This window comes from Amphiura filiformis, chromosome 2 (genome assembly GCF_039555335.1).
Source record: "Amphiura filiformis chromosome 2, Afil_fr2py, whole genome shotgun sequence".
Classification (NCBI taxonomy): domain Eukaryota; kingdom Metazoa; phylum Echinodermata; class Ophiuroidea; order Amphilepidida; family Amphiuridae; genus Amphiura; species Amphiura filiformis.
This window is the reverse complement of record NC_092629.1, coordinates 5,297,272-5,317,952: the sequence shown is the minus strand read 5'-3', so window position 1 is coordinate 5,317,952 and position 20,681 is coordinate 5,297,272. Positions and strand designations below refer to the sequence as shown.

At 38.0% G+C, this 20,681-nt stretch overlaps 3 protein-coding genes across 3 annotated transcripts in view; 2 read left to right on the top strand and 1 right to left on the bottom strand.

The window, feature by feature from the left end:
• Positions 1-5,979, bottom strand: part of LOC140145812 (RNA polymerase-associated protein RTF1 homolog) — a 64,004-nt gene extending 58,025 nt beyond the window's left edge. The window contains 1 exon segment of the mRNA XM_072167490.1: positions 5,822-5,979. Coding sequence (XP_072023591.1) covers positions 5,822-5,896 — 75 coding nt within the window. The 5' untranslated portion in view covers positions 5,897-5,979.
• A 313-nt stretch (positions 5,980-6,292) lies between these two features.
• Positions 6,293-7,343, top strand: LOC140145810 (uncharacterized). Its single transcript, XM_072167488.1, is given in 2 exon segments — positions 6,293-6,498; positions 6,500-7,343. Coding segments are annotated over 2 exon segments (924 nt in total). The 5' UTR covers positions 6,293-6,418.
• A 123-nt stretch (positions 7,344-7,466) lies between these two features.
• Positions 7,467-19,196, top strand: LOC140145811 (zinc finger FYVE domain-containing protein 1-like). The gene is made up of 11 exons (XM_072167489.1): positions 7,467-7,781; positions 9,782-10,079; positions 10,283-10,484; positions 11,474-11,687; positions 12,512-12,724; positions 14,630-14,727; positions 15,428-15,545; positions 15,915-16,085; positions 16,620-16,797; positions 17,643-17,771; positions 18,328-19,196. The coding sequence occupies exons 1-11, from the start codon at positions 7,467-7,469 to the stop codon at positions 18,558-18,560; spliced, it is 2,169 nt and encodes a 722-aa protein (XP_072023590.1). The 3' UTR covers positions 18,561-19,196.
• Positions 19,197-20,681: the final 1,485 nt, after the last annotated feature.

Sequence of the window (20,681 nt, the reverse complement as noted above, 5' to 3'; positions counted from 1 at the left end):
CAGTGCTCGAGGAAACGATGAGGCCCTTTTTTTTTTTTCAAATGTGAGATTCTGAGGATAAACCCTAGAGTACCACAAAAGACTTGGAAATGATGCTTGTTCTCTAATAAACTTATTTATATGTATGAAGATTTCATAAATCATTCCAAAGTCTAAAAAATTGAAAAATCTAAAAATCAAAAAATCTGACAAATCCCAGAAATTGAGGAGGGAGGGGCGAGAACCAAAATATTAATTTTACACGGCCTTACCTCATTTACTACGGTGGTCAATGGCATGTCACATCTTTATTGTGACATGAACAGCACGTTATCATATTTCGGTAGCGTGACCTCACAAGAAAGGTCAGCTAATTTACATATTAAATTGTCGAAAACGGCCAATCAGCGAGTAGAAAAGATATTGTTTGGGTCGTCACCTTTGTAAAGGCTGTGACGTCGATTTATTTTATGCAACACACTTTCGGGAACCGCTGCAAATGACTTACTTTGGAAACTCCTTGAGGTGACAAGGTGCGCTATAAATTGCACTCGGTAAAGTGATTTAAGGTGGGCTCTATGCGCGCGATCGTACTCGCGCGCCTTAAAATGCATTGACTGATCACCATAAAAAATCATATATTTGGTTCAAGTGAAGTATAGACAACACATTTATGTAGGTTTCCTTGACCAGGCTGTCCAATCTGTTATTTTAAATTTCTATGTAAATATGTATTATACACATGTCACTTGTATGACCCACCCTAGGACCCCCGGGGGATGTGCGTCATGGTTGGGTCATTTACCAACCAATTAGTGACGCAGGGTGCGGTCATTTACTCAATATATGCGTCACAACATACCCCGAGGGGTGTGTCAGTGTCAGTCACTTTACCTAGGTGCGTCAATGGTTAGGTGCATCAGTGTCAGTCAAAATATCTAAATGGCGAGTCAAATTTGCGTCATGAGGACAGTCATAATCCTTAACATGTGCGTCACAATTTTGACGAGGGGCTCAGTCATTGTCGGCAAATGTCCGTCATTGTTTAGACGCACATGTGGGTCATGGTATAGTTAAATCCGACGCACCTTTGTAAAGTGACTCACCACCCCCGGTGGTCATGGGGTGGGTCATACAAGTGACATGTGTATTATGTTTGGGCCCCGGTCTAGGCGAATTTGGCTGACTAGCAAAATGTGTTAACTTGAACTTTTGAAGGTTTGCCTCTCATACTTACTAACTTACAATGTAGTACAAATTGGCTAGACTTAGCTCGAGCAAGCCACACCAGCATGACCAGGCATTTTGTGGCACTAGCACTGCCACTGGCACTAGGTAGGTAACCCAGGCAAACCTTAGTTAACACATTTGCTGGTCAGCCAAATTCGCCGACAATGTCAATGCATTTTTACATAGAAATTTAAAACTTGTGCCCGAAGAAAGAAACCTACATAAATATGTTTTCTATACTTCACTTGACCCAAATATATAATTTTTTATGGTGATAAGTCACCCGCACATGGAATTTCAGAGGGATTTTGATAGCAGTTCCATTAAAAAAAGCCCGGGGGAGGCACTCCCTATCTGAAATGGCAGGGATGTGCCTCGGCCATGTTAAAAAGTAGGGGGCATTCAGGTCAAATGTACAATTACAAAAATATGGGGTCATTTAGTACACAACCTGAAAAAAATGGGGTCATTCGGTATGAAACTTTGAAAAAAGGATGGTCATTGGGGTAACAAAAAGTAAAATGGGAGTCATTGAGTATACAGGATTGCCAAAAGAGTATCATTAAGTACACATACTAGTAAATAAGTGCCAAACTGCGTAAAAACAACTTGGCCACCTTGGAAATGTGAAAAATCTCATTATTTCTGGAGGAGAACACAAATACCACCTAAATTTGGGAATTAAAAGGGGGGTCATTGGGTATAGCAGGAAATAGAAGAAGGGGGTCATTGAGTACATGAATTTTTTTAAAGGGGGTCATTGGGTAATAGGTAGGACCATAACACAAAAAAGGGGGTCATTGGGTACAAGCCGGTTTGAAAAAGGGGGTCTATTCCGAGGCACATGATGCACATCTTTCATGGAAGTGCCCCCGGAAAAAAAGCTGCTATCGCCATGAGACTAAGATCTAGAAACACCCCGAAATGCCGTTTTGGGGAATTTTGCTAGATGAATCTTTTTGATGAAAGTCAGGCTTTGACAAGATGTAACTTTGCTACGGAAAGTGCTATGAAAATAAGGTTTTGGCTTTGTTTACTCAAGGGCTTTAATTTGATATATAAAATGATGCAGTTTGATGGCAATTTGAATTCACCTACATGTAGGATACCTACACTAGGTGACTAGCAGGTTCAGGGCTAAATGTCGAACCACTGGGTACAATGACAACGTATGGAGAAATTTATTTTTGTAAACAATTTCAGGTCATTATCAAATTGATATTTTGTACAATTTGTACAGCTATCTAATCTACCCTATCACGAACAAACGCATACCTGTACGTCCTCAATGTCACGTAAACACTGGTCATCGCCACTATATTGATGAACAAAATTGATAAAAATTCTTCAGCAGAATCATTGCCTCACCATGCTATCTCGACTACAACAAAAGAAATTGAAATTTAACCTATGACCAGGTTTGACCTTTGACCAGGCTTGTCGTTGTCAGATCGATTTTGATTTGCATATATTTGCGTGTGTATTGATTTTGGTGACAACGATTGTAGAATGTTACCAAAACAGGTTGTGTGGCAACACCTTAATAATTTTTGTTGTACAGTCGTTTTATTGCAGTCGACATTCTCGATTGCAGACAATAGGCTACATTTATGACTTCTTGTGATTAACAAAATGTTATCCTGTTTTGATTGGAAAAATAGAAAAGAAAAAAGAAAGAAAGAAAGAAAGACAGAAAAAAGGAGGAAAGAAGGAAGAAGGAAGAAAGAAAGAAAGAAAGAAAAAAAAGAAAGAAAGAAAGAAGAAGGAAGGAAGGAAGGAAGGAAGGAAGGAAGGAAGGAAGGAAGGAAGGAAGGAAGGAAGGAAGGAAGGAAGGAAGGAAGGAAGGAAGGAAGGAAGGAAGGAAGGACTCGGAAGGAAGGAAGGAAGGAAGGAAGGAAGGAAGGAAGGAAGGAAGGAAGGAAGGAAGCCAGGAAGGAAGGAAGGAAGGAAGGAAGAAAGGAAGGAACTTAGGAAGGAAGGAAGGACTCAGAAAGGAAGGAACTTAGGAAGGAACTTAGGAAGGAAGGAAGAAAGGAAGGAACTAAGGAAGAAAGAAAGAAAGAAAGAAAGAAAGAAAGAAAGAAAGAAAGAAAGAAAGAAAGAAAGAAAGAAAGAAAGAAAGGAAGGAAGGAAGGAAGGAAGGAAGGAAGGAAGGAAGAAAGGAAGAAAGGAAGAAAGGAAGAAAGGAAGAAAGGAAGAGGATATTTGGTTCACTTTGTCGGCATTTTGGGATTTTTGTCCCCTCCACTAGTTTCGGGCCTGGCTGACACATCTTCCACACTGCGACGGCGTGAAATAACTTTAAACGACTGCTGCGTGTTAAACGACTGGCAAAAGAAACAATAACATTAGGACTAGTGCGCCCAAATAACGTCCCGATTTTGGCTGATACCTTTAGACTGGCCTGTCGTAGAAATATACGATTTGTTATTGAAGCCATGATAGGCATGGCACTGGTGATGCCACATTGATGTGGATACACTTATTTTGTATATGAAAATGTAATGAACATTCACAATCTAAAAACGTGTCACTTTTTTTGGTGCGGGGCACTTGACTTTCAGTGACAGGGATATGCGGACAGCAGTTCGAAACTAGGGGTCTTTCGGTGAAAGCCTAGACCCCGGAAAAGGGGGTGTTTCAGTGAAACTGGTGAGAGGGTCGAGGGAGTTCAAATGGGGGTCAATGTGGCGCACATCCCGTTACCCATTTTGAGTCAGTACCCCCCCCCCCACCGTGGGCCCGGCCCGTGGGTGGGATTACAAACTAGTTGGGTGTGTATGCGGGGGGGGGGGGCCAAACTGCAGCGCAAACAACTTGTGGCAGCCCAGGGGTACGAGGTGCGCAATTTGCACTATTTGGGCTAAAAATGAGGTCAACTTGGACAGACACCCATTAGGCCTACCAGACCTCAACATTGGGGGGGTGTACACAGTACGACGATACTCTCGAAGAGAGGAATGTACTCACCGGTAGAAGAAGAAGAAGAAGAAGAACCATCCCCCCTGGGATTCCCCCTTGTTGTTCCGCATTACTCCATTGAAAATTCAACATCCCCCTCCTGTTTCTACCAAAATTCACCCCTCAAAGCCCACACAAAATTTAGGGGTCCCCCCTCAATGGCGGCGCCACCAATTTTTAGGGGGGCATTGAGTAGAAAAATAATTTCAGGGCGGGGAAAACAAAAAAAAAAATTTACGGACAATTTTTGCAATTTGTGGTTTTACTGGGGGGTCTGACTGGGAGACCCCCACCGTGGCGTAAATAACGATCGCTCCCTTATTGTTTCCGCAAATCCGCCATATTTACGGGATGATACGTCACATGGAAGGAGGCCTTCCATGTGACGTATCATCCCGTGAATATGGCGGAGTAGGCCTACTCAAATGCATTCAACAAAAGCATGATTGCAATCTACCGTGACAGTTCGTCTCACACACATAACCCTGCACTACGATCAAATAGGTTGATGACAACATTTGATTGAATGGACTGCACTCCGCCATAACTACGGTGAAGGACACCGCTTCAAATCCTTTGTTTGGAGCCAATCGATAAACGAATGCAAGGCCTCTATATCATCTCTTTATTGAACTGCGACATTTAACCTGGCTAGTGTCATCCTGCTGGTCAGGTCATACTTCTCTATAAATTTTGAGCGACTGCTGACTTGGCAACACTGAAATCTATATTAAAATATTAATTATCTATTTTTCATATCGCCAGCGATCACAAATCGCACATAGCGCCTACTGAGTATTTAATAAATCGATGACGTTGATCTATTTAATATTCATAAGCTATTTGCATATTTTGTTTATCTGGCAACTTATTAGATACCGACCATAATGCCTTGCACCATTTCCGCACACTTTGACAGTTCATGGAGGAAAAAAGCGGAAAAGTGAAATCACATTTTGCATCAAACAACAACAAGAGTTATTTATTCTAAAGGATCGGTAATGATTAACAGCTGGTCTGCAGTATTTGAAGTGCATATTGAAGTTTGTAAGTTTGTGACTTCGTATATTTAATGAAATTGATATTATAGGAAGCTTAAATTGGCAGGCTCTCGTGCAATATCTCTATATCTTACGCGTATATCTGGACGTTCAGGGTAAGTCATACTGAAGTATGACTTACCCACACAGGGTATAGTTCAGGGCATGGGCCATCATGCCATGGATATCATATTGGGCCTGGCATTGAAAAGATTTTTTCTTGATTGTTTTTTTTGTATTGCAGTTTTTGTACTGTCATGTCATGTCATGACTGTACTGTCTGTAGTTTTGTATTGCATGTATTGTATCATCATCATGATCATCAAATCATGATTCATGATCATTGCACTTTTGTAGTATTCTTGTTTCCCCTAAATTAAAAGATTAGACTAATTTTCTCATGACATGTTTTTGTGCCTTTTGTATTGTAGTATCTAGCATGGTAGGCTTCATTACATATTTACAAAACATTTGCATTATTCATGAATGCATTGTACATGTGCATGACAGTACTGAGATACATGTAGAGCATCCATTCAATTTTTACATAGACTTGACATCGATTGTCTCGACACTTTGAAACTGCATAATAGAACAGGAAATGGCATTACCTCATCCAAATTTGCGCCACTGTCACTGTCAGAACTACTTGTATCTATAATCGCACGACTTTTTCGTTTGGACATAGTTAATTTGGAGAAAATTCAGCTTCTTTTCAGTAGCCGAATCACAAGTTTCTACACCAAAAAATTAGGTCACGATATTCACCTTTGACCTGACCTAAAGCCTCTTTCAGTTACTAGAAAAATTAAAGCCAGTAGGCAAGGTTATTTTTGTTTTTGCTATGAATGTAAATATACATTATCAATCTTTAGTTGATATTTTATAAATATCATATAAATTTCAGGAAAATTGTGTTTGATAATGAAATTTTCCAAAATATTGTTTGCCAACTTCTTGATTTTTTATCAGTCTCGTTTACCGTTCTGTTATGCACGTATTCCATCGCACACAAATTTCATATTTCGCAATCGATAAAAGTCTGTAGCAGAGACTATGTTTTTGTTTATGCAGCTGATCGACCTTTTCGTCGTCATTTGCCAAAAATAGCAAAGTAATGGCAGGACAAAAACAAAACGACTCTCTTTCGAGGGAATCCCATCGAGTTTTAAACCCAATTTCTTGGGTATTTTAACCCAATTTACGGCATGGCGCATCGTCCAAAACCTACAGAACATAGGAGACAAGGATCAAAGCGTTTGTGTCAAGAGAAAGTAGTTTGCAGCGGTGAAAGCCGACATCGAATGTAAACAGTGCGGTACAAAACAATGCCAAGATTGCGAAACTGTTTTGCACAATAAATCCAAGCTAGCACATCATGATCGAACTAAAATTGAGCAACCGACATTTCCTAATGGCATACAGCCGTGTGAAATGTGGTGTAACCCTATAAACAGTGTAGAATATTCATGTAACGAATGTAAGTGTGTTCTATGCGCTGAATGCAATCGGGATTTCCACAAAGGAAAATTGACCCGACATCACAGAAAACAAATCCCCAAACCCGAAGTTTGTATAGACATTGAAAGCGAAGAACAGTTCCAAAACACTGGCCTGGCACTAATCAGTCCAAGCGAAGAAGAATTTGGTGTCCCAGGATTTGTCGGTGCTGGCTTTCGCCATAGAACGCAAGTTGAACCGCTGTCGTCCGGTAGTAGCCCGCCATCGTTTGATGATTTTCACAGCATTCCTGTGCCAACAACGGGACCAACAGCAGGACTTCCACAACTTGGAAGTCCGCCAGTCTTTGAACCATTTGGTATTAAACAAAGCAGTAGCTATCAAAGTACTGTAAGCCACACTTCTAACGATACAGGCGATTTTATCACCCTCACAGGCGCTTACAAAAGCTTAGATAAAGAATCTCTCACGTCACAGAATCAAGCAGCACCGTTGGAGGAAGATATTGATCGATTCAATAACCCAGAAACCGATGCACTGAATTTTGAATCGGCACATTTTTCTTCTGTAAACTCTGATGATTTGTACGGACCTTCCTCGATTACCGACAAAAGTCCCGATACAGTTTTACGCAATAGAAAAGAAGGCACATCAAACACTAAATCTCGCTAAGGAACATATCCTGTAGGACCACTTCTTGCCACCCCGGTAGCTTTGATTGGTGTTAGCAACCCTAAAGATCCAAAACAACCTCTGAATCCACCTCGTTGCCAGACTATTTCCCGGCAACCGGTTATGGCCACTATGCAGGGTGAGACAAAGAAGAAGCCGGTGGCTAAGATTCAAGGAAGTCCGTCGCAGAGTTTGATGGTGAGCTCGACAGAGGCGGAAGATCTGCTTGGGCCTTTGGAATCTCTTGGAAGTGATATGGGGAGGAAGTCTAGGAAAGAAGCCATGGTTAGAGCTACTCATCATAGAGATGGTGGATCTTCATCTGGGAATGCTTTAGATCAAGATCTGATGACAAAGATGTCAATGAAATCTGTAGATTTGAAGTCTATAGACCATGCCCATGGGTTTCTTTTGGTTGATGAACAAGAAGTACTACAGGTACATGTATGGTACAATGTAATTGCTCACTACATGTAGATGCATGAGCCTTTGAAAAAATAATTTCAGTTTCTAGCTGTTTTACATATACATGTACCGTATTGGTCCCAGTATAGTCCCACCCGCTTTTTATGTGAAAATTTAAAAAAAAAAAAATTTTTTTTTTTTAGTTTTTTAAAAGTTTTTTTTCGGTTTTGGAGTGTCCTGGACCTAGACCTAGATGCTAGGATCATTCATGGTTGACCTAAAAAAAAAAAAAAAAATTCAAGATATTTTGTATTTTAATATGAAAATTGATACTTTGTTTTCATGTCATACTCTATTAATGATTTCAAAATGCATTCAAATTCAATGCATTTTGATATCATTAATAGAGTATGACATGAATACAAATTATCAATTTTCATATTAAAAATACAAAATATCTTGAATTTTTTTTTTTTTTTTTTTTAGGTCAACCATGAATGATCCTAGCATCTAGGTCTAGGTCCAGGACACTCCAAAACCGAAAAAACTTTTAAAAACTAAAAAAAAATTTTTTTTTTTTTTTTTTTTTTTTTACAATTTCTGAAATTTTTTGAAAAATGGGGGGTGGGATTATACTCGAACGTGGGACTATACTCGGACGAATACGGTACATATGCACTTTAAAGCCATTTTATAACATTTGCTGAGGAAGACGGCCTCACTGAATTTTTAAAATTACTTTTTTTACACGATTAAATTGTACTTTATTAAACCAATATACGGTACCCTGCAAAAATCAATATCTAGGTGCTGTAGCTTTGAATAAAACGCCGGAATCTGTGCTTTATTACGATGGAATTACTAGTCGAACGCATACACGATGTTCATAACACACAGTACGTCGGCGTATGGGACGGTGATACACAACAAAGGGTCGCACTACACAACATGACCGAAGGAGTGGTACGATCGCGACATGTGCGCTGATAGTAAATTCCAATTTTCTTTGCTTTGCCGTAGTTGTTCGGCTCCAAATTAAAAGGGGATATATCTGACAGTAAAAGCTAACATTTTATGGCAAAGAAATGCTAATCTATTTTGTTTGAAAATGTTATAATATGGCTTTAAGTCCAAGTGCTGGTGCATTGAAAAAAAATTGTCATTTTTATAGATCTATAGTTGTCACTAGAAAAATTCCAAGGGTGCTTGTATGTATAAAATGTCTTCTTACACTTGCAATGTCTGTAAATTATTTTTCTTTAGGGATGCAAATTAGCTTCTGGTCACATGATTCAGTAAAACTCTATTTCATGAATGTAAGGGGGCTGGCATTTTCTTCGGAAGCTGGGGGTCCCAAAAATACAGGGGGGGTCATAGAATTTTCAGACCAAAAATATGGGGGGGTTACAATTTTTTTAACACCCCACTTAGGGGGGTTATATAATTATTACGGGCTGGTGACTCAAAAGTTTATCGCACTGCGCACACATTCTTAAACTTCACAATCACAATGTGCGTACAATCTATGCAAAATTTTTACGCGCTCCGTGCACCTTCTTTACACTTACGGTAAAAATTTCAACGCGCCCCGCGCACTTTCTTCACTCTAGAGTTTTGGCACGGTCCGCGTCTTAGTTCCAGCAATTAATAATTTGTCTTGAGTCTGTGTAGGTGGAAAAGGGGGGGGGGGGGGGTGTCATAAAACTTTTCGATCCAAGATACATGTAGGGGGGGTCATAAAAATACTGCCCGTGATAGGGGGTCATAAAAAATGACTCCGTCACCGACATATTTGGGACCCCCTTCCGAAGAAAATGCTATCCCCGTAAAGTACAATAAAATACATCATGGTAGGTTTCTTATAAAAGAAACACTGACATAGTTTTCAACTATCCGGTACAATAGGTTTTTACCGTACAGTCAATAAGATGAATGTGCTGCAAATTTGGAGGAATACAAATCAATCATGGTCTATGATAAACTCATAAAATCAATATCATTACATGTATATGAATATATTGCAATATTTACAGGTCAAGAATCCCCAAGAGTTCATCGACAAACTCCACTGCAATGAAGACACCACGGTCAAAGTTGTGTCCATATTTGGCAACACAGGCGATGGCAAATCTCACACCCTTAACCACACCTTTTACGGTGGGCAGGAGATCTTCAACACATCAGCCTTGCAGGAATCCTGTACCATTGGAATTTGGGCTGCAATGGATACACGCAATAAGATAATTACCATTGATACAGAAGGTCTTCTAGGAGTTTCACCCAATGAGAATCAGCGGACTAGACTACTCCTAAAGGTCTTGGCTATATCAGGTATGATATGGCAGTGTCATACTAACGCTGTTACTTCCCTATTCCGCAATATCAATTTTGACATCCTTGTCTAATTTACAAACAGAGAGGGAGACAAAATGCTTGTCAAAACTGTTCTGATTGAAGTACATATTTAACAGTTACATGTACATGGTGATCATCATGTTTACCTTTAATTCTTCAATACATTCTATTCCTAACAGATGTAGTGATCTACCGCACCCGTGCAGACCGCCTTCACCGTGACCTATTCCAATTCCTAGGAGATGCATCCAAAGCCTACCTGGGTCATTTCACTCCAGAGTTACAGGCAGCGCAGCGCGCACCAATATCCCCGCATAGCATGGGACCTGCTGTCATTGTTTTTCATGAAACAACTCATACCCTGCCTTTAGGTGAAGGTAAGTTGCTATCGCTACGGACCACAATAACCTCAATTAAACTATAATAGGGCACAATTTGACCTCAAGTTGCAGAATATGAGTTTTTGTCTTTCAATGAATGTACAAATGTATTGGGGTTAAAGAAGTGCACCCTGATAGATGAGCATGTTGTATGGGGATTGTTCGGAGGTTTCTTGATCAGATCATTTCTTATACGCATGAGTGGATTTTAACATGATCACCTGGGTATATATATATTGGCAAAGTTTTCTCCTCCTGCCTCTATTATAGTTAATGATTTCGAAATGCATTGAATTTGAATGCATTTTGAAATCATTAATAGAGTATGACATGAATACAAAGTATCAATTTTCATATTAAAAATACAAAACATCTTGAATTTTTTTATTATTTTTTTTTTTTTTTTAGGTAAACCATGAATGATCCTAGCATTTAGGTCTACATTAGGTCCAGGGACACTACAAAACCGAAAAAATAAAAAACTTACAAAAAATTTATTTATTTTTCCCCGCAATTTGGGGGTACTTGGTACCCGTTACCCGCCAAAAATGCGCCTGGTACCCGGGTACAAAATTACCCGAAAATGCCAGGCCTAGTCAGCTTCAAAGCCTGCAATCGGCATAGTTGATGCAATCCGATTCCGATGATACTCAATGGCAGTAAAATTATAGCGGTTTGAATTCTCAGGGTAAAATGTGCTACATAAATTGTTATTTATTATTATGATATAAGGTGCATATTTTTCGCTGGTCACAGTATCAAATCATGTACTGTAGTAAAGATTGTGTAAATGATTTATTTTTATTTTAAAAAGATTTCTTCCTTATGTAAAAATGGCATAAAAAGTCAGTTCATGTGTAAATAATGTAGATTTTTAACAAATAGAAATGAAGAAAATGATGGAACTTTGTTCATTTCCTTCATTTTGAAAACAACCATATCAAAATTATTCTTCAAATTTGCATTTCAGAACGACGCACGCAGCAGCAGTGGAAGTCTTAAGGCAGCTGATACCCAGCTTCAGGAACGCTTCAAGGATCACGGCTTCAGCATGGCAGCATTCAGTTGTGTTCAGTATGTGGGCACACAGACGGTATCACCACCAACTGATTTCACCAAGCTGCAGAAGATTGTGAAGGAGACTATTGAGAACAGCGCTGTTAGATCACCCAGGTCATTGTCTGTCATATATCAGGCACTTGTGGTACGTACATACTTACATTAGCTTCCAGAGAAATATGGCACTCTAGCTCTGATTGATGCGCACAGCCTGTTAATGAATGACATGCGCTATACTTTCTAGAACGCTGCTCTGCGTGGATAGCTTCTTTGACACATAACCCGGTCAATCATATTACCGGCGGTCAGTTGTTATGATTGTCAGACAATTGAATTAGCCAATCAGAACCCCACTTCTGTGTTTACGCAGTGTACTCACTCAAAATGTAAACAAGTGCTGTTCTTTTCTGCCAGAAAGTGTAAGCACTGATACTCTGTGTAATAGTACCTCCCCACTTCACAGGTACATTACAGGGTTCGCAGGTTTTTGCTGCAGGTGGAAAAAAACATGGTAAAAATGGCAAAAACTAAAAAAGTGATAGATAGTTTACTTTTTCATCTCAAAACAAGTTACAAAAATAATTTCCTGAGTGTAACAAGGCCAGATTTTGTAATTCTAAGTAACATATCCCCCACTCCCCCTGCATGGCATGGTACTGGATTATGTTGTACCAGTAGCAAGAACTTGCACTGGATCAAAATGGCAGAATACAAGTTCTTGACTTGACTACTCCTCAAGAAGGCCCTACTTGCTTGCCTAATTGTGCTCTTTCAGTCGAAATCCATACATGCCCTATGGAAGATATGACCTTAATCTCACAAACAGGCAGTGTGAATTTGAAATGGGTCATAATATGTCTTCCATCTGGGTGTATGGATTTCAACTGCAGTAGCACATTGTGAATCTGACTCATCAATTTTTTAACTCAAACAATTGAATAATTTCTTGTTTCAAAATTTGCTTTGCAGGTTCTGAATGAGAAGTTCAGTGGTGACATAGACAAGGCGATTCCCAGTACTTTCCCTGATGAGTACTTCACATGCTCAGTGCGCTGCATGTCTTGTAACCAGCGATGTTGTAAGACTATGAATCATATAAAGGATGATGTCAGACATATCATAGATTCAGAGAAAAGATGTCAATATCAACATCAGTATGATAACAAGGTCTTTATATGTAAGGTAAGGATATGATACACAAAGGATGATGTGATACATACAGGGTGTCCCAAAAAAAAAATATTTTGGTTTATTAAAGCTAACAATTAAAGGTTTCTTTACATACCAAAATACATTTGTTCAACTTTTCAGAAATAGGCGAAAAAGAGGGCGCAATGAGGGGCCTCTTTTTTGTGGACACCCTGTATCATAGATTCAGAGAAAAGATGTCAATATCAGCATCAGTATGATAACAAGGTCGTAAGGTAAGGATCACTACTAGACAATTCCAGAAAAACACAACACTACTTTTTTGGGATTAAAAACTACCCCGAGATAATTATAATCATCACACGCAATTAGGTTCTCATTACTATAGTGGAATAATGTTTTTTTTCTGATCTTCCCACGAGAAAATAATACAACTTTTGTTTTGCTTGGTTTAACAGCAAGATTCCATGTTTGATAATAACTGTAAAGAGAATTGAGTGCATTTTGAAGATCTTGTTCATTAGGATATAATAATTGTATCATCGGCATATAATAAGACAAACAATTTAAGCCTATTTCAACGTCATTGTCGCTTACATAATTACCATTTTGTTTAGGTCATTTAAACCTTGAGGGTACAGACCACAAAATAGCTTTCCATAGACTTTACGTGCAAAATAGGGTCACGCTTTTAGGTCATGCATGTAAGTCGAGTTACCTTCAACTTTGGAATATGTATTTGATATCATCTTAATCAGAAACAAATTCTGCATACATTGTAACATATCTGAAAATGACTCCATATTTTCTGTCTACTTTTTGAGAAAATTAGCGCTATGTAAAAAGGACAGATTAAGTTCAAAATTCTTAGAACAAATCCAATTTTGATGTTACATACCTCGATCAATGACAGTTTCGTGCTAACACTTAGCACTTTCTCAAATTGAATGACCAATCCCTGCACCTCGACGGCTGCTGCCTGCTGGAGCTGATGTTGGTGGCGCTGTTGGTTTTAGGACTTGGTCATATAATTATGTGCGGAAGAAAATAGTTCCCTTCGTCTCTGATGAGTGTTTTGGCCCCCTCTTCCTTATCAAGATGGCTTCAGATGGCTTCTTTGATATATCTCTTCTTTCTGTTCTTTTCTCTGTTTTTGATTTCTGATTGGTCCCATCCAATAACATGATTTCCTCAGAGACATGATCAGAAAAGGACAGATTTTCCGGTGTTTACACCCGACTGCTAACCGTGTTTTGACCCTGTGTGTTCATGCGCATATAATCGGAAAAAAATCACTTAAATTTTCATGTTTTCTTTTCAAATTTGTAGAGATCACATTCACAAGTTCTAGTAAAATACGATTTTCAACACTAAAATAGTTAATATGGTACCAATTTCGCACAATGTTTATGCAAAAATTGGGACTATAAGCGTGATAAATTTTTGCCGGAAACCGCTTCACAGGCGGATTTAGTGGTATGTACCCTTGAACTCCATCTCTTCTGATAGAGGTTTCTAGGTCATTGAAAAAAGTTTTTGCCTTGACAATCTCCAACAATACACCTGAATACATTGATTAGAGAAAGAGTTATTCAACTTGACACATAATTTGGCCTGAGCATACATAAATAACAGTTATTACTTATGAAGGACTTCATCAGTCGATATTGGGCAGTTGATAAATTCATTAATAGAGTGATTAACAGTTCTGGGATCAAAATTACTTACATTTACAGCTCCGTCATTACCAAGATTACTTAAGTGATAAATCTTTAGTTTCTTCTTTCCCTTCCAATATAGCAAAAAACAAGAGTTAGGTTAGGGTTAATTAAAAAATACATAATTGTATATGATACAACAAAGTACTTGCAAGTGGAGGAAACCCATCTTCATTTGTTTTTGTTGTTGTGGTTCATATCTTCTTTTGACATCTTACAGACTTGTTATGAGAGAGGTGTTGAGGTAGTTGTAGTACCCAAAGCTTCCTCAGCTGCTGATGGATCCTGGTATGGACTTGTTACATATGCTTGGTCTGGGTAAGTGGCTTGCAAAGCTCAAACAAATATATACAAACATACATATGTTGATAAGCTCTGCAAATGATGCATCAAGCACTATTTGCTGCAACTGATATAACTCTTGTGTTACAAACATACATATGTGCCCATCCATCACAAACTGGTCGTAAAGTCGGCATTTTCCATTTTGAGATACAATCAAAAACAGTATATGGATTTCTATGTAAAATATAGTAGGAATTTGACTTTTGATGAACCATAACTTCACTTCCAGATGTCCGATGAAGCTGGTTGAGGTGTCATTTTAAAGCTGAAAGTGCATTCTTTTAAAATCTGCAATAAACAGAAAATGATCTAGAGCTGACTTTACTACCACTTCGTGGTGGATGGTCACATATTTAAATACACATAAACTCCCCACTAGCTACATGTTCCTGCTATCAAACATGGATGCTGGGTAAAACCCAGAGGATGTTGCTTTCATTATCTAACTGTGTGCACACCGGGTCAAATTGCTGCGAACCGTGGACGATAAAGCTAAATGATTTTTTACTCCATCGGCATTTCATGCTGCTATGAAAGAGTGAGGACAGTCCCCATTGCATACACTCATTTACATGTATGTGCATGACAACCGAGGACGTCAACCCAGCATATTCAGTTTTTACTATACTACTTTGGTCAGTAACCAGACTTTTATATATATTTAATGTTATAGCTATGTGTTGGAATGCAAGAACTGTGGCATCATCTATCGCAGCAGACAGCATTGGTATGGCAACATGGATCCAGAAATCACAGCCGTCAGAACAGAGATCAGACATGTCTGGCCTGGGGTAAGTCATACATGCACAGTGGGCAATTCCATTTCAAATAGACGTTGCTCCACAAGCCTCGGTACATTTTACAGGTTACACTGATCACTACAGCCTCATATCATTCCATAAACCATTTAATAACAACTCAGGTACTTTGCAGCTTAAGATCGCACACCTTAGACATTCCACCATTAACCTTCACAGCCAGTATCAGCTCCCAAAGTTTTGTACGGGTTACAACAAAACAAGTAGCAGTAAGTACAAGCTAACTCAACTTTTCCACAAGAGTGTACTAAACCCTTTATTGGATGAGCTGACTTGGCTGCTAAAACAATGTGTTACAATCAGATCTCTTTCTAATTAATATTATTGTTTCAATCCTGTCAGGGTCAAACCGTATTACAAGGAACTCACAATGCAGCCAGGAAATTTGTTGATGGAATATCCTATGTGGCAGACACTGTCCAATGGGTTGGGGCAAAACCAACAAAGATGGTGACGCAATGGATGACGGATCAAATTGCCCCACCCTACTGGACACCCAACTCACTAATTTCAGTAAGTAATCAAACTGTTATGTCATGATACTTTGTACCCATATTATAGTAAGATGTTACAAGGAATATTTATTTAGTGAATATTTTTTCTGGGCAAAAAAGTATTGATCTTCGATAAAACAATATTATCTTGATACCAAATTTGGCATAAATGTACATTTACAATAAACAAATGTACTCATATTTTCAGAGGTGTCCCCCCACACTTCATTATGTGATACTCAATTTTGACCCTTGTGTATAATTTTGGTAGATGTCCAGGATTGTGTGGATGGGGTACCAAAAGGTGTCCAAAAATCATAACGAGATTAGAATAGCAGACCAACCCATTTTAGATATTTTTTGCAGCAAGCTCCCGGGTTACTTGGGAACCCTGTATTAGTGCTATCATATATATTTAGTATACATAGCTTTACTTTTTTTTTTTCTTTTTTTTTTGGTGAAAATGTTTTTTTTTAAAGTTTTTTGTTGGAACGGTCAGTCGGGTGAATATAAGAAAATAATGTATTATTTTTCCTCATCGTCACTGTTACAGAATTGCCATAAATGTCGCAAACATTTTGACACCAGTAAGCAGATCCACCATTGCCGCGCATGTGGGGAAGGTTTCTGTGATGACTGCTCAGAGAAAACGGCACCTGTACCAGAGAGAGGATGGGGTGATGGACCAGTCAGAGTCTGTGATGATTGCTATGCCAAGAAAATGCAAACAGGTAAGATTAATGGTGTGCCGACTGGAGGGGTGGGTGGGCGTGATGGTGTGAGGGAAGAAGGTGATTGTTATAAGAAAACAGCGCCTTTACCTGAGAGAGGACTGCACCAATAAATACAAGAGATTATTCGTAACCTCATTAATATACGTGATACATGCGATCCAATCATTTTATTTATTTCCTAAAACGCAAATTTGTGAGAGTACTGTGTGTTATTTTGTAAAATGAACAGATGAAAGTGAGGGTTATGAATGAGGTTAAGAACTTTGCATCGGTAATATGTCGGGCATTTTGCTTTGGACCTCGGAATATCCCTTGGTTCCAAAGGCAAAATGTTTAGATTTTTCACAATGCCCTGCAAATAACCGATGCACAGTTATTGACCTCTAAATGGTGTACCGGGGTGAAAACCATTACAAATGACAAAACTGGGATGTGCTGCACACATGGACTACATTAGTGACCACTCTTTTAAGGTCTATTTTAGTATATGGATGGATCATGTTTCGAACTGTTTGGACAAATCAACCATATTTGCTGGACATATGGGTAATTTCTTTCAAAATTTGATGGCGAATTAGGGTTTTAGGTATTGATGCATCATATTTTCTTGGAAAAAGTGCTGGGTCCACTTTTTGCTTCTTGATGCACCAAATTTGAGTATCCCCCTACCAGAAAAGCCAGTCATTAATGAAAGAGTTAATGATGTTGGTAAACCAGTCACCAAAGGTAGCATAGGAGAGCTGAGACTGCATCATATTTGGTGTCACTGTTGGAAGGGTATGTAATGTACATTTACCTCCAGGCATGTTTTACTTACTTATCCATTTTGTTTTGGTTTTCAGGCAAACTTCAAAGCCAGCCATTAGTGGAAGAGTTTGATGAAGATGGTAAACCAGTCACTGCAAGGAAAGTTGGTGAAGTTGTGCAGACAACATTCAGTGTGCTAGGATCGGCAGTCCAATATCCATTAGGTAAGCTGAAACTTTTGTAGGAAGAAATTGATAAAAAAGCGCAGTGATTTATAGTGCGCTACGCACAGGCTCAACGTCTAGACATTGACCCACAAGCTTCAGCACACTTTACAGAAGCATTCATTGAAACATAAAAGCAATCTTACCAGTTATGGTGGGTTGGAAGGTAGCATGAACTGGCTGTGTTTACACTCAAATATTGAAACAAATAAAGCTGACACACAAGAGAAATGGTATGAGTTCTATAAAGGAGATATCAAGACTTCATGAAAGGAATGTCATTTCCTCGGCATGTGCATGATTTATCTTTGGAAGGAGAAAACAACCAAAACTTTTGATATATTATTGGCCTTCATTCAATATCTGCGAAACATACAAAATAAAAATGTGATTATTGACTTCCTTTGCCCATTTTGTATATGCCCATAGTGTATTAATATAAAGAATGCACTTCACTTTTTCAAATGAAATGGCTAAAACTGGAAAAATGTGGCACCTGCCATCCCTCTCACCTTAAAACAACATATCCCATTTTGTCTTTGCAACTATCTTACAGGATTAATGGTGGATGCAGCAAGACCAGCCTACTGGATACCAGACAATGACATCATCGAATGCTGCGTCTGCAAAATAGAATTCACGCCCAAAATACGCAAACATCACTGTCGCGCATGCGGCCACGGCGTATGTAATGACTGCTCCAAACAGCGTAGATCTGTACCGTCACGTGGCTGGGACGAGCAGGTTAGAGTGTGTGATACCTGCAATAAGAAAACAGAAAGTTTATAGCAACATTGAAAATTTTACTAAGAGCGTTTCTGATTGGTTAATTATGCGGCCATTTGAGCGACCAATTAGAATACAGCTTGCAAAATTTAAATTTCCAGACAGCTTTACACACAGTTTACAAGGGTACATTTTACAAAGAACAATTTCATATTGTGGGATAGGCTTTTATTTGTCAGACGGCAAACCCGCTAAAAACTCACTGATTGTTATATATGAACAATTTCATGTTTACAAATTAAGAAAAAATTGAACAAGTTACCAAGGAAACACTATTTTCGAACTGTTTTTAAACATTTTCCACAATTTTGTAGTAACATTTAATGTCAGGTTTTAAAAAGCTTGTACAAATATAATCATTTCATAAAATATTACTGCTAGGAAAAAATGGTAGTGTGATTTTTTTCATAACGTTTTATTTCACATAATGTTTGTGGCAACATTTGTGTGATGTTTATTAACAAAGATTTTATGAAAATATTTTGTGTATGCTGGGTAGTGTGTCAATTAAGATAGAGATGTTTGTCAACCTATTGTTAAGGTTGGTCTGAACCCTGGAATTATGAAAACTTTCGGGGCTCATAACTGCTAAATTATTAGTCTAAAGAATATAAAAGTATACATTTTAGAATGGAAATGACTTGATGAATTCATCTGTGAGGTCCAATTTGGGCCAAAATGCTCATTTTGGAGAAAATCCCAAAAAGCGGGTTTTTGGCCCAAATTTTAGTTACTGCAACGTAACAAAAAACTGTTTGGCCAAACAAATTGTTTTATTAATTTTTAAAAACTAGATAAAAATATCTAGGGACCGTTTTTTCATTTTTTGAATTTTGACCAACTTCACCAAAAATATTTGAAATTTGGGCGAAAAATCAGGCTTTTTATGATTTTTTGAAAATTTTGCATTTTTTGACCATTTTGGTGCAAATTTCTCAAAGTTGGTCAAAATTCAAAAAAATAAAAAACGGTCCCTAGATATTTTTATCTAGTTTTAAAATTAATAAAAAATGTTTTTGGCCAAACAATTTTTTTGTTACGTTACACTAAAAATTTGGGCCAAAAACCTGTTTTTGGGATTTTCTCCAAAATGAGCATTTTGGCCCAAATTGGACCTCACAGATGAATTTAGCAAGTCATTTCCAGTCTAAAATGTATACTTTTATATTCTTTAAACTAATAATTTAGCAGTTATGAAGCCCGAAAGTTTCCATAATTCCAGGGTTCAGACCACCCTTAAGTGACTTTAAGGCCTATTCAATGATCTACTGATTTGGAAAATTGTAAAAATCATCAAAATTAAGTTTTTTGCACCTTTACTGGTGGCATAGATGTGCTAACATAGCTTGCTAGTGCTAGTGGTCAAGCCGAAAGTTGTATATTAATGACAAAATAGTGCATTTTAAATGAAGCTGTAATATCTCAACTTAAAGGAAATTAGCTACATGTATTTGAATTAGGCTGCAGTACCTTGTTTATTTGCCAAATTTTTCATTTTAAAAATAGTTTTTATGACTTATCCTTCGTTTTAATACATTCACATTATACACATTCACAATTTTTAATTTTTTGTACAATTTCGCAAGGATCACTGAATGGGCTTTTAATTTTTTTACACTCTTGCTGGGATCACTGAACAGAGGCCTTTAATAACATGAACTAAATGAAGGCTTATATTTGCTGGCAACATGTAAGGCTACAAATTAACCAGAATATTTGATCATGGTCTTAGAATAAATAATCTGTATGTAAATATCATAGAGCAGGGAAACCTGAAATGTGCATTTGACCTTTGACATGAAGAAAGGGTTCACAAGTTCTTTGTAATCTACAGTAGGTCAGGTCCACAGTCAATGATTAATTTCATACATTATAAAGACATACACTGACCAAGCATCAATGGCCAATCAAAAGGTCAAACAAATTTGGCCCCATTGCAAAGAAATTAAAAATGGGATGAATCCTTAAATCCTTGTAAATGAAACTTGGATATATTTGTATACATGTGATCAATTTGATTTATTATACAAATACTCATATTAACAAGTTCTTGTAAATGAAACTTTAATATATTTGTATACAAGTCTTAAATTGACATAATATATTGTACATGTACTAAATCAG